The 14,130-nt window shown below is 44.7% G+C and overlaps 1 protein-coding gene across 6 annotated transcripts in view; it reads left to right on the top strand.

Annotated features, from left to right (window-relative positions):
- Positions 1 to 14,130, top strand: part of SERPINB6 (serpin family B member 6) — a 51,673-nt gene that overhangs the window by 19,816 nt on the left and 17,727 nt on the right. The window contains exon 1 of one of the 6 annotated variants that reach the window (XM_082730886.1): positions 8,319 to 8,608. The exons of 2 other annotated variants lie outside the window; for them this stretch is intronic. Coding sequence is in view for 1 of the 4 variants with exons in the window: in XM_082730885.1 (XP_082587011.1) it covers positions 13,284 to 13,333 (50 nt within the window). In the remaining 3 variants the exon portion in view is untranslated. Of the gene's footprint in view, positions 1 to 8,318; positions 8,609 to 8,796; positions 8,945 to 9,129; positions 9,263 to 13,092; positions 13,334 to 14,130 lie in introns of those variants that run through there. 3 more of the 6 variants (XM_082730887.1, XM_082730890.1, XM_082730885.1) reach the window with 3 other exon arrangements.

Genomic DNA, 14,130 nt, shown 5'->3' with positions numbered 1-14,130 from the left:
TTAACAAAATCTCCAGAGTAATAAGATTCTCTTGATTTAACTCAGATTTTAAGAGAACATGATTTCAAAAGAAATAAAGGAATAATAAAATGAATGAAGTAAGATAACTGAAATGTAGATTCTGAAAAACTCTTTCTGGACTTCAGATGGAACCATTCACACCATAGATGAACCCACTCCAAGCCCCTTCCTATGGGCCCTCTTCCTAGGGACACCTGTCTTAGGTTAGTTTAGGTTAAGGACGCCTGTACTAGGTTAACATGTTGGGCTGGAAAGTGCGAATTTCTTCTGAGCCCTTGGATTAAAAATGGCCTGAAATAACAAAGAATAATTGTCCGGACAGAAATCAGCATTGCTTTGTTTCACCATGGTATTCTTCTTCTTCTTCTTCTTCTTTTTTAAGATTTTTATTTATTTGACCGACAGAGATCACAAGTAGGCAGAGAGGCAGGCAGAGGGGAGGGGGAAGCAGGCTCCCTCCTGAGCAGAGAGCCCGATGTGGGGCTCAATCCTGAGATCATGACCTGAGCCGAAGGCAGAGGCATAACCCACTGAGCTACCCAGGCGCCTGTCCCCATGGTATTCTTGACCGAAGAGTCATTTTTTCATTTTAGGTTTTCCTTTAAATCAGACAAATGCCTAGTATTTTCCCGGCTCTTCCTGACCATGACTGTTAAGAATGCAAATGACATATTCACCTCTGTGCGGTTCTTAAAACAGCCCCCTTCCAGCTGACCCCCAGCTCTACCCACCCCTCTTAGTCATCACCTTGTGTTTCCTCAAAGAGTATTCTAAGAAAGCTGTCTCCGCCTGTCTCTTTTTATCTTGAATTGCCCTCACTTTAGTGGTTGTCCTGCCTGTCACTAAGGGAACTATTGACCTGGGAATGACAAGTGCCCTCTTTCTTCTTAGCTCTCCACTTTCTCCAGCATGAGCTACTGATGCCATTGGCCTCGCTCTCCAGTGTCCAGCCTCTTCTGCTCTGCTCAGTCTTCTTTGCTGGGTGCTTTCTCCTCCCTCCCCCCAGCAATCTTCTAAAATGTTTGTGATTGCTTCAGCTTCTGTCACCAGACAGATGCCTTCTTGATCAACAAGCTTGGCGGGGCCAATGCATCCCTCTTCTGGCTTCTAGTCACTGGATCTCATAGCTCTGTCCTTATTTCTCCCTGTGTCTTGGATATCGTCACCTAAACGTGTCACAAGCACTATAAAGCCCTTTGACTCAAACTAATTCTTTGACCTCTGAACCTGTTCTCCTCCCTTCGTATTCTCTCTTTCAGTTAATTATATCATCTTGTATCTGATTACCTGAATTAGAATGCTGAAAGTCATCTGGAACTCCATTCTTTTCCTTGTCCCTTCTCCCCAAATCCACTTGGGCATTCTGTCCTATGATTTCTGCTCCCCAACTAGCTCCCTGCCTCACCAGCATCACCGTTGCCAACTATGTAGGCTTAGGCCCACATGACCTAAGCTCGGGATCTATAGAGTCAACTCCCAGTGGACTCCTGCCGCCACTGTTTGCTGCTGATGCTAGAGTCAGAAAGAAAGGGAAGGAGGGAGGGATGGAGAGAAGAAGGGAGGGTAGGGAAAGGAATGAAAGAATGAATGAATCATGTTATTCCTCTAGTCAGGATCCTATAATGGTTCCCTGTTGCCTGACCAATAAATCCCACACTCCTTATAATGGCATAAGGACCCTTTCCAGGCCAGCCCTACCTTGCCCATTTAACTCTACTTATCCTCACTGTGAGAGAGACATCACATTCACATAATTTTGATTACATATATTGCCTCTATTTTATCTTAGTTGTTAATATCTTACTGTGACTTATTTATAAATTACACCTTATCATGGGTATGTTTAAGTATAGTAAAAAGATACAGTATACATAGGGTTTGGTACTAGGTGGTTTCAAGCATCCACGGAGAGTCTTGGAACAGATCCCCCCACTACCGAATATTGCAAACACAGTCTTCCTTTTGCATCCGTCTGAACTGCTGAGAAAGGGAAGGACCATGTTTTATTCAGTTTTATCTCTCAACTTCTTTGAGACCTGATACAGTCTGCTGAAAGGAAACCAACCTCAAAGCAGGTTAGCGAATGCTTTCTTCTTTGTCTTCCTGGGGATTCCAGTCAGGAGGCAGTCTTTCAAACTGCTTGGAAGAATGGAAGAACCACTCCAAAGCTTGTTAGCTGGGAGGGAAAAGGGGCACCTGCTTGCTCTCAGGGCTCCAAATACTTGGGCACCACAAGGCACAATTGTTATGGTTGTAAATATAAGATAGTTCCTGATTTATACATAGACCTGAGAAAGACCTTTAGGTCATCTAAACACATTTTTAAAAAATATTTAATTTATTTATTTGGCAGAGAGAGAGAGAGATCCCAAGTAGGCAGAGAGGCAGGCAGAGAGAGGCGGGGGTGGGGGGAGCAGGCTCCCTGCTGAGCAGAGAGCCTGACGTGGGGCTTGATCCCAGGACCCTGGGATCATGACCCAAGCTGAAGGCAGAGGCTTTAACCTACTGAGCCACCCAGGCGCCCCTAAACACATTTTATTTCGGTTACATCTGATTGTTCAGAAATGTTTCTTGCTTGCCTGCCTCTGCCGAACTGGTCTCCAGCTCTTCCTGGTTTTGGTAACTCCTGGAGGTCAGTTCCAGGAGGGCTGTAAACTCCTGTAATCAGTCACCTCCCGCAGCTTCAGTGCCCAGTAGGATTCTCAGCATAAGGAATGTTTAATACATGAAGTTTGGGGTTTTCCAGCTCTTCTATCTAGTGGGACTTCAAGGGTATGAATCTGCTGGAGGAGGATTCACAAAATTCAGGCATCTGAATGTGAAAAGTAGTACGTGGTTAAAAAGAAAAAGTCACTTTTTCTTTTTAACATGGTGTGATGGAAAACTGTCGAGTAGCATAGGAGAGAACTGCCCTTTACCCTCATAAATGAGTTATTTTAATTGTGGAAGCGGAAGAGGCAAATCTCTGCTGGTTTTCCCAAAAATTCAAGTAAGAACAAAGAAAGTCAAAGTCAGGTCTATTTTGAAGGACCATGGGTTTACCTCAGTTGCAGGACTATGATCACATTTTAGGGAAGGAAGCTGAGGGGAATGAAGAATCTTCTCAGTGCTGGAGCTCAAACCTCTGCTAACTTATCAAGGAAAGAAGGCAGGTAGGTTACCCCCCCCCCCCCCAGTTAAATCAGCACTCCAGCACTCACAAGCTGGGTTGGGGGATTCAGTCCTGGATACTCCCCAAACTTTCCTTAAAGGGAAAACGCAGAGAAGCCTGGCATCTGCCTCTCAGCTCCTTAGATATTATTCCAGAAGTTTCTCTGGAGTAGAAAAAATAGAGACTTTACGTCAGTTTTCCAAATGTTTTTCTCCTGGGTAAGGGGGTCACCACCTCCCAGAGGAAGGGAGTGCGCCGCCTTTGTTTGCCCACGCCAGCTGATTCACTGGATCTCTGCTGCTCACATTTTGCCACTTTGAGCAACGTCTTATTTTACATTTTTTAAGTTTATATTTTCATTTCAGTGAGTTAGCATACAGTGCTATATTAGTTTCAGGTGTACAAGATAGTGATTCAACACTTCCATACAACACCTGGTGCCCATCACAACAGGTGCATTCTTTAATCCCCATCACCTATTTTACCCATCTCCCACCCACCTCCCCTCTGGTGACCATCAGTTTGTTCTCTAGATTCTTGTTTTTTTTTTTTTTTTTTCTTACATTCCACAAAGGAGTGAAATCATATGGTATTTGTCTTTCTCTGGCTTATTTTGCTCAGTATAATGCTCTCTAGCTCCATCCATGCCATTGCAAATGGCAAGATTTCATCCTTTTTATGGTTGAGTAATATTCCATTGTGTATATACGACATCGTTTTAATCCATTCATCAATAGAGGGGACACTTGGGCTGCTTCCATATTTTGTCAGTTGTAAATAATGGGGCTATAAACACGGGTGCATGGATCCCTTTGAATTAATGTTTTTCCATTCTTTGGGTAAATACCCAGTAGTGTGATTGCTGAATTGTAGGGTAGTTTTATTAACTTTTTGAGGAAACTCCATACTGTTTTCCACAGTGGCTGCACCAGTTTGCATTCCCACCAACAGTGTAAGAGAGTTCCTTTTTCTCCACATCCTCTCCAACACATGTTGATTCTTGTATTGTTGATTTTAGCCACTCTGACAGGGGTGAGGTAATATCTCATTATAGTTTTGATTTAAGGGTGTTATTTTATTGGCCTTTTTGATGACTTTCACTGGCAGAAGACAAGGTTACATTGTGTCCTCAGGGGTCGACCTTCCAGCAACACTGTCCATGTTCATGATCTCTGTTCTCCGCTGCCAACCTGGTCTGTCTTTCAGAAGTAAACTATGACCTGAACAGTTCTCTCAAATGAATCTCTGGGAGAGGCTGCTACACTTTCTTTGACAGAACGTTAGATAGGAGGAACTATTAAGTACTGTGATGTTACTAACGGGCCATCGCCATGTCATTCGAATAAATTTTATGTTCCTAGGAAATCTTGCAATGTTTACTATCTGTAAGGAAAACCAAATAGAGGTTAGATGGTTGCCTGGGAACTTATGTTATGTGCTTTCTGGGAAGGCAGAGGTTCTAGTACTGAGCCAGTCTCTGAGTTTTGCACTGCAGATGTGTGGTAAATATCTATTTAATTAAATTGGGTTTGCTAAGCAATTGACCTAATCAGGGATGGTTCAATCTATTAGGATGATTTTTTTTAAACTTATTTAAGGCCCCAGGTGACTATTTAGATGCTTAGTCTTGCTTGGCTCCTTTACTGTAATCTGATTTTTAAAAGGCATGGCTAAATCAGTACAAACCCATCACTACCACTGAGGTCAAGGTAGAAATGCTCTACCAGTTTTATGGAATTTAGTTCCAGTTAGTCCACATAGCACTGAAAATATATTATATAGAGAACAATATTACATAACATAAATGTCATGGTCACAGGTTCCAATTATGAGAGGAGTTTCCTTTTTTTCTCTCTCTTTTTTAAAGATTTTATTTCTTAAAGAGAAACACACAAGCAGGGCAAGAGGGAGAAGCAGACCCTTGCTGAGCAGGGGGCTTGATGTGGGCTTGATGTGGGACTCCAGGCTTGATCCCAGGACCCAGGGATCATGACTTGAGCTGAAGGCAGACACTTAACCATCTGAGCCACCCAGGTGCCCCTCCTTTCTTCTCCTTTTGTGTTAGGGTTGAAATGTCAGCAGATTAGAACACACTTATTCAGGGTGGTGTTTCAGTTACTGTTCTTTGATCGCTCATGGGTGAATTACTGTGCTGTACACTCATGTTAAAACCAACTTGTGTTGAATGAGCTGAATACAAGTTGCCACATGATTTTTGAATGGGTTTTCCAACATTTAAAAGGGGGATTGTTTTCAAAAATAAAACATAGCAAAATATTTACCTGTAAAAATCCCAAATTCATAAGTAAAATGAGTGAGTGTAGTATCATAATCAAGATTCTTGGTTAATCTTTATTTCCAGTTTACTGGTTGTAAGTTCAGACTGCTTTATAAACACCTAAAGGGTTCTGTTTACTTTTATTTTACATAGCATACCAAAGTCTTTTGAAACTGAAATTGAACCAATCCCCCATTCTGGGAAGTTTCGGGAAATAAAGTGCAACGCTATTGCCCAAGAGTCAGAGCCATGTTTTCAGTCAGGGTTAACAACAGACGCCAGTTAAAATGGGATTGGAAAGAAAAGACATTCTCTGGAATCAGATCTTTTTTGTTGACAACACTGCTGTATTTGAAGTGAATTTTCTAAACATTAGACACCAATGAATCATCGAGTACCACTGAACAACCGCTGTGTGGGTGGCCTTCAGCACATGCACTGGAATACTCTTGCCTTCTATCTTCACTGCTCTCTCTTCCTCCAGCCATTACTTGAGGCTGGAATTAAACTACACAAATACTGAAAGAAAATATTGGTGAACTGTATAATCTAGAGAAAGACTTTCTAACTATGACGCAAAAATCTAGAAGCAGTAAAGGAAAAAATCATTAAATATGACTACCTGATAAACAAACAAGTAGGCTGAAACCACCAGAAGCAAAGTTAGGAAACAGACAAGAAGCTGGGATAAAATACTTGCAACTTTATATCAGAGAGGTCTAATGCTACTATATAAAGAGCTCCTAAGAATCAAGAAGAGAAAGACCAAAAAATTAAAAAAAAAAATGAACAAAAGTCATAAGCAGTTCACAAGGGGACACAGAAAAGAGGCAATACTTTTTTTGTTTTGTTTTGTTTTAAAGAGTGAGAGCAAGAGCATGCATATACATAAGAGTGAGTGTAGGGGACAAGGGAAAGAATATATTTTTTTAAGATTTTATTTATTTATTTGACAGAGAGAGAGATCACAAGTAGGCAGAGAAGCAGTCATAGAGAGGAGGAAGCAGGCTCCCTGCCGAGCAGAGAGCCCAATGATGTGGGGCTCCATCCCAGGACTCTGGGATCATGACCTGAGCAGAAGGCAGAGGCTTTAACCCACTGAGCCACCGATTCTCTCCCCTGAGGGAGAGAATCTTAAGCTCCACACAGAGCTCCATCTTATGACACTGAGATTATGACCTGAGCCATTATCAAGAGTGGGATGTTTTAACCAACTGAACCACCCAGATGTCCTGAGGCAATGCTTTTAAACATACGAAGAGATGTTCAACCTCACTCATAATAAAGGAAATGGTAATTAAAATGACATGGGATACTGTTTTTCCATCAGGCTGGTAAAAATCCAAAGATATCCAAGTATCCAAAGATGAATTAGTGTTCAGATACAGCTGGTGAGAGGACAAAAAGGATACAATCCCAGCGAGAGAATTGGACAAAACAAAAATATGTGTATTTGTCCTTTGACCTAGGAATCCCATTTCTAGGAATCTAGGAATCTGGGTTAATGGATATTTCTCTACTAATACAAAACAGTATTTACACTAATCTCCTGCCACTGAAAATGTGGTCTACGGGACAGCGGCCTCAGCTACCTGGCAGCTTGTTAGAAATGCTGTATCTCAGGACCTGCTGAATCAGAATCCACATTTTAACAATACTCCAGGTCATTTAAGTTTGAGAAGCACAGCACTGGGTTATTGGTGGCATTATTTGTAATGACATTAAGATTGGAAACAACCCACATGACCATCAGTGACACGATGAAATACTTGGTGGCATTATTTGTAATGACATTAAGATTGGAAACAACCCACATGACCATCAGTGACACGATGAAATACTTGATGTAGCCATGAAAAGGAATAAGGATCTCTCTGTAGCAAATACAGAGATCTCCAAAGTTTGTTAAGTGGAAAAAAAAAAAAGTTGCAGAACTATGGATAGATAAAAGGAAACAGAATGCCGCCTTTCTGATAAGGGCACACACACATACATGTTTGCAAAAAGGCGAGCTGGAAAGACAAACTGAAGCCAGTAAAACTGGGTTGAAAAGGAACGGGGAGGATAAAGGTGGAGCGATACCTCTGGGCATTCCTTTATGTTTCACTACAAAAATAAAATCAAAACAGTCACAACTGTTTTGACAGGGATGGCGGGGTCGCTACGGCTACTGCCATGTAGTGTCTAGAGAGCCCAGGGATGCTGTTAAGCGTTCTTCAGTGTGGGAGTGCAACCAAGAATTATCCAGCTCCGATGTTAACAGTGTGTAGGGTGAGAACTCCGGGCCTAGGGTAAGGACGGAGGAAGCACGAAACAGTCTTGAAGTTTGCAAAACTGACCTTGTTTTTAAAACGTGGCGAGCATTTTCCCCCTCCTCCAGTCACCTTTGCCGATCCTGTTCTCCAAGACTGCTCCAAGACGGGAAACGTGGATTTCCTATGCATTTGGTTAATTTGTCAGTACCCTGGAGTGTAATTCACATGGGTCGGAAGACTACTGGAGTCTTTGAATACCCAGAGGATCACGCAGAGTTTGGTCATTTAAAAATTTCTGTCCTGGGCCATCTGGGTGGCTCTGTCGATTAGTGTCGCACACCTGGTTTGCATGATCTCGGGGTCATGATCTCGGGGGTCCTGAGATGGCTCCTGCTTAAGATTCTGTCCTTCTCCCTCTGCCTACTCCCATCGCCTTTCTCTTTAAAAAATAAATACATAAAAAATAAATTTCTGTCCTGCATGGTACAACTTATGCCCATGTACCAGGAACTGGCACTTTTCTGGTCGCTGAGGACATAATTCCCGGTCTCCACAAAGCCATGGCCGCGCAGGGCCGCCCTCTGGACGGTCACGCCTTGCTTTGACTCACTTCCCCCCGTGGCCCAGTGGGCGCGGCCCGTGAAACTAGGCCCAGAGAGGCGGCGCGGCCCCTCCGGCTGACCAGCGGGCCCCGGGGCGGCGGTCAAAGTGCGGCGGAGTACCTGGCGCACACCTGCTCGCCTCCCCGCTGCGCCCTCCTCCGCGCCCCGGCTGCGGCTCCGCGATCCCAGGGGTGGGAGTCGCTGGCTCGCGTCCCCGGACTCGCCCCGCCCTCGGGCCGCGCGGCTATTTGAGGCCGGGAGCTACTCCCTTCCCTACAGAGCGCGGCGCCGACCCTCTGAGGTACGCGGCTGGGGTGGGCGTGAGACCCGCCCTGGCACACGGGGGTCCGTCCTCCGCTCCCAGGCCAGCAGAGCGGGGGTCGCAGGCTGGAGCGGCGGCGCGAGGGGAGCTCTTGGGCATCGTCGCTCGGGGGAGGGGTGGGGTGGGGGCGGGGGGCTTGCGCGGACCGGGGCGTGGCCGCGCGGGGGGAGGGGCGTCGCCGCTCGGGGCCGCGGTCGCGCGTGGGGAGGGCGGGGCCGTGGCCCTTGCGGTTCTGGCTGGGCGGGGGTGGGGTGTGAGCGCTTGGGCTCGTGTTCCCCTGAGGAGTCCCGCGGTCTAGGACGGTGACGCCATTTGGTGAGTTGTGCGTGGAGGACTAGACCGGGACGCGCAGCCCCGCGCCAGCAGTGGAGGACGCGCGAGCGGGCATGGGGTCAGCGCTGAGCGTGGGGAACTGCCACAGGTGACCCCACCTTCCCTGTGGCCCAGGCCCGCGGGGCGTTGGGAATCCAGAGTGGGGTTGGAGGCCCTCGAGAAGGCCGGGGGTCGTGGGAGGGGCAGCCCGATTCTGGTTCGCTGAACCCGCACCTTGGTCTTCCTGACCACCCCTGTAGTCTGGGGACTTCGCCAGTTCCGCAGCACTTTCCAGGCCCCTCAGGCCTGCTGAGAGAACTCGTGAGCATCTTTCCAGATATTGTTACTTCTGTGTCTTTTGTTAAACTCCCCGCAGGCAAAGTACTCCAAGATGTGGTGTCTAAGGGGCTAAAAGGACATGATAGAAATTTTCATCTTACTTCCGGCCTCTGCGCTTGACGAAATTGGCACATAAATTATCTTCTTTCCTTCTTTCTCCCCATAAAGCTCAGTTTTAGAAAAGTGAAGTATGGGCAATGAATAGTCACATGCTGTCAGGAATAAATACCTAGATGCTAGGAGGGAACTGGGGTGAGTGTTGGCACTCTTACTCCTTGCCTCTGTCCAGCTGTACCTGAGGACAGGGATATGACTGTCGGGAGGCTGCCTACTTCCCCCCCTTGGTGTGGTTTAGGACTGGTGTGGTGAGGTGAGCCGGCAAATGTAACCTTTGGATTCAGGTCCTATGGCAGCATTGTATTGTTGAGCTGAGAAACGTACACTGGGGTTAACATGAATGAAGCTGTTATCAGTATTATAGAGGTGTGCCCAGTATTTCATGATACCTTTGAGTGATTGTATCATTTCCTTTATGTCATCACAGAGAAAGGTACACTTTCAGTCATACTTGGCCACATGAACTAAGTATTTAAAATTTTATGAGGCCAATTCCAGTCCAAGGTATCTTATTACAATTCTGCATATTCTGTATAGTGAGCTCTGCCTGTTAACAGTAGAGTGGAATTAGAGTGAATGTAATCACCATTCTTTTCTGTTTGTACTAAGAGCACTCTATCACACTAGGCATTTGTTATAGGATCTGGAGGAAGACCACATGCCTTATATTTCCAAGCTTGCTGACCTGAGATCAGGCCTAGACATCAGAAGAAAGGAAATAGTGTATAATTCTATCCATTTGTTGAATACCCATGCATGCCAGACACTAGTTTATTTAATCTTCACAGTAAACTTGTACATAGACGGAATCATCTCCTGTTCACATATTGGAGAACTGCTGTTCAGAAAAGTAAAACAGAGGATACACAGAGTACACCAGACAATGTAGGTAGGGACAAAGCAGAAGCCCAGGTCTCCATTCAGCCAATCGTTAAATGGTTAGATTTTGTAGGAAATTGAGGCATCCTTAATGCAAGAAGGCAAGGAAACACAAATAGTAACACTTTAAAAACCTGATCAGTTGAATCAAATCAATTGCGAACATTAATTGCTCAAAGTTACTGATGGTGCTTTAGGGAAAAATAATGGTACGAGGATAGTTTTGTTAGGCTTTTTTTTATACACACACACTCATATGCAATTGTTCGTTATTAAAACTTTAATACTCAGTTTTTATGTTTGCAGAGGCCACGTGCTCAAGGGTGGAGGCTCCAGTACCCAGAAGGCTAGGGCTGAAGTGCAGGGATGCAAAACAGGGTCTTGTTAGAACATGTGTTGACAGATCCATTAGAACCCACCTGCTATCCCTGACCCTGGCAACCAGGCAGCCACCCTCCCATCCCTACCAGCCACCCACCGGGAGATCAGGTCTAAATTTGATGCTCAGACTCAGGGACCACCAGGTACTGGGTTGAAACGAGGGAATTATAGATCCCATAGAAATTCCAGCCTTGCCCAGCTTGATTCCAGAACACACCAGCAGCCACACCAGTGGGTTCCTCCACTTGCTGGACAATCACAACCAGCCACTGATCTCTTGATCACACTGCATGGAAGCCCCCAGCTGACTTCCTCCCCATGTAAACCAATTTCCAACACTGTTTTGTGTTTTCCTCTTAAATGTGACTGATAATCCAAGAATCAGTCAGACATTTGTGAGAAGCCTATGCATGAAACACACCTAGGTGAAATAAAGCGTACACTAACCACAATAACAAAAAAGACTCCAGAGAAGGAGAGAGTGTAGGGAGCAGGAAATAACGCAATAAAAATGTAATGATGTTTTCCAAGGAATTGGAATAGAAGCCTGTAAAGAATGAGCAGCAGAGAACAAGGAGAAGTCCTTGGAAATTAAAAAATATAATGGCTGAAATTAGAAAAAAAATCAGTAAAAAGTTAGAAGATAAAATCATGGACCTCTTCCAAGAAATAGGACAAAAATGTCATTGTGGTGGAAAATGCAAAAGAGGGAAGATCAGAACAAAACTTTCTGCCTCTGCGGTAAGCCAACTTGCCCTTCCCAAAGTGCCACACAAATATCTTTTTCTGTGTGTGCCATGACATGAAGCTGCTTAGGCAATATCAGATGAGATCAGTCCAAGATTTCTAAGACCTGAATAATAGGGGATACCAAAAAAGAGAACAGAGTCAGTCTGGAAGGAACTAACAAGTTCCTTAAACTTTTCCCCTGAGAGGAAGGAAAATTTGAATTGCTAGATTGGAAGATCCCACCGGGTGCACAGCAAATAAATAAACTGGGCCCATCTTAAGGACACATTGTGACATTTTAGAATATCTGGGATAAGGATAAGATTTTATGAGCGTTTTGGAGATATGGGGAAGGAGGGATGGAACTGGGGTCAGAATGTCATCAGACTTCCCACCAGCAGACTATTGGACAATTTGCTTCATCAAAATAAGTAAATCATGAAGCAGGAAGGCCCTGGGGTCTGACACAGAGGCTATTATTGGCAAAGAGATCTCTCATAGAGGGTGGTGGTGTGGCATGCAGGAGAGCGGTGTGTCCAAAACGTGGCTGACAAAACAGTGGTATCAGTGCATGAGTCTAATCAAAGAAGGCCTCGAAGTGTGATTGTGCTTTAGAAAAGTCAAGTGTATCAAAACTTCATGCGGCAGTCTCATTTACAGCATGGCACATTTGGGCCTGAAAGGAAACATCTACCCAGCTTTGTCGCTGGTGTGACCCAGAGGCAGCACCAAAACTCACATACTCCCTGAAGGTTCAGATTTTGTACTTTACAGTGCTTCTCCATTCAAAGAAACCAGGAGAGGGGCTGATCCCTGAGGTCTTTGGGCTGGGAAAAAAGTGGAAATGGGTTGGTAAGCACTAGAGTTGTTGCCCTAGAGCGAGAACCTTTGAGATCAACACATCAAGATAAAGGAATCAATTTAAAGAGAGCCCCCACTAGCCCACTATGGCGGTGGTCGGGGCACCAAGAATAAAACTGAGATCAGCTAAAGCATTGTTTGTAAAAATCCCTGAGTCTGTTAGTGACTTCAAATGAGGCAGACGAAATGAGCTTTGGAAAGGCACAAAGGAATTTCAGTAATGTTTTAGGAAGCGCTGTGGTTGTGATGAAGTTCCAGAATCTAAGTCAGGTTCGGTGGGGTGAGGTTCGGAGCTGACGACTAAAGAAAGAATTCTTAAGACCTCTTTGGTGCAAAATGGTGATTTATTAAAGCACGGGGACAGGACCCGTGGGCAGGAAGAGCTGCTGCCCCGGGTTGTGAGGGTAGGCATGTTATATCCCTGAGGTTGGGGGAAGGTGAGGGGAAGGGAGGTTTCAGTGGAGTTTTCATATGCTAAAGAGGGCCTACAAGGTGCCAGGATGTCCCAGGCCTGCTGGAGGCCTTGCCCTTGCTGCTGGATCAATTTTGTCTTTAGACCAGCCAGTAACATTAAGATAGTTGGGAGACTTTTTGGTGGGGTGTCACAATCCTGCTATCAATCATCTTTGTTAGTGAGATTTAGGACATTTGTAAGCCAAGGGAGACTCCTGTCTAGCAGGATTGTGAGCTCTGCAAGTTAACTATTTGCTTCTTGTTCCTGGCAGTCAGGGCTGCCTGAGGGATGCCACACATATGGAGGGGAGCGGGTGGAGAAGGGGGGGCAAGGCGCCAGCTTTTGCTCTGTCCTCAGCCAGCCTCCTGCTCCCTCATCAGTTGTTACTGTAAGACGGTCTGTTACCAAGCACAGTCGTCACACAAGCCAACCCAGAGGCCTAAAAATGAAGCTCATAGCCACGTTATACAACCCAGATAGAAGAAAACTCAAATAATACTTTATTTTAAAGAAAGACACTGGGTTACCAGAAACTGAAAGCGTGACTGGCTTTGGCCTTGTAAAATCCCAGAAAATGGAGAAATGAAGAATGAAACTCCCCCACCTACTGGGGCGTGCTTGTCCACAAAATGGTGAGTGCCGAGCTCCAAGGAGCCGCTGGGACCTCCCGTGACCAAGAACCAGGCTCCTTGCCGCGGGGAGGGGATGGTCGCTTAAGACTGATTGAGCACCAGGGAACCATTAAAATGAGCATTACTGTCCCCTTAGGAAATGTATAAGAAGATATAACAAAGATAAAATACATTAGATCCATGGTGTTAATACTTTTGTGCTAGGCCTAAGCACACGTGTAGAAATGATTTTTAGAACCACTATAATGCTTTGTGTGTTCTTAAGCCCATTTGAAAGCCTTAGGTGATCCTGGCTTACTGAACTGTGTAAGTCTTGATTTATAAGGTTTATAGAAGTTTATGGAAATGTTTACTAAGGTTTGGTTTAAAAATTTTTTAAAAAGATTTATTTATTTACTTGAGAGAGAGAGTGCATGAGCTAGAGGAGGGGCAAAGAAGTAGACTTCCCACCCAGCAGGGAGCCTGAAGTGGGACTTATCCGAGGACCCTGGGATCTTGATGCTTAACTGACTGAGCCAGCCAGGCAGCCCTATAAACCCTATTTTAAACTGATAATAACTTAACTGCAATAGAATTAATATACTTTATACTTTTATTTCTCCCTTCCACATTGTAGATAATTGCTGTTTCAAATAACATTTTTATGTTGAGTAACTAATAACAGATTATTATATTTATGGATATTTTTTCCCTACATTAATCTTTATTTTTTTTTAAACTTTTAAACCAGGGTTGTAAGTGAGATACATACCACTATTACCATGTTGCAGAATCTATGACTATTTACCATTACCAGT

This window comes from Mustela nivalis (assembly GCF_964662115.1).
Source record: "Mustela nivalis genome assembly, chromosome: 5".
Lineage (NCBI taxonomy): Eukaryota > Metazoa > Chordata > Mammalia > Carnivora > Mustelidae > Mustela > Mustela nivalis.
Note: the sequence above shows the minus strand (reverse complement) of the source record. Positions and strands in the feature narration are given on the sequence as shown.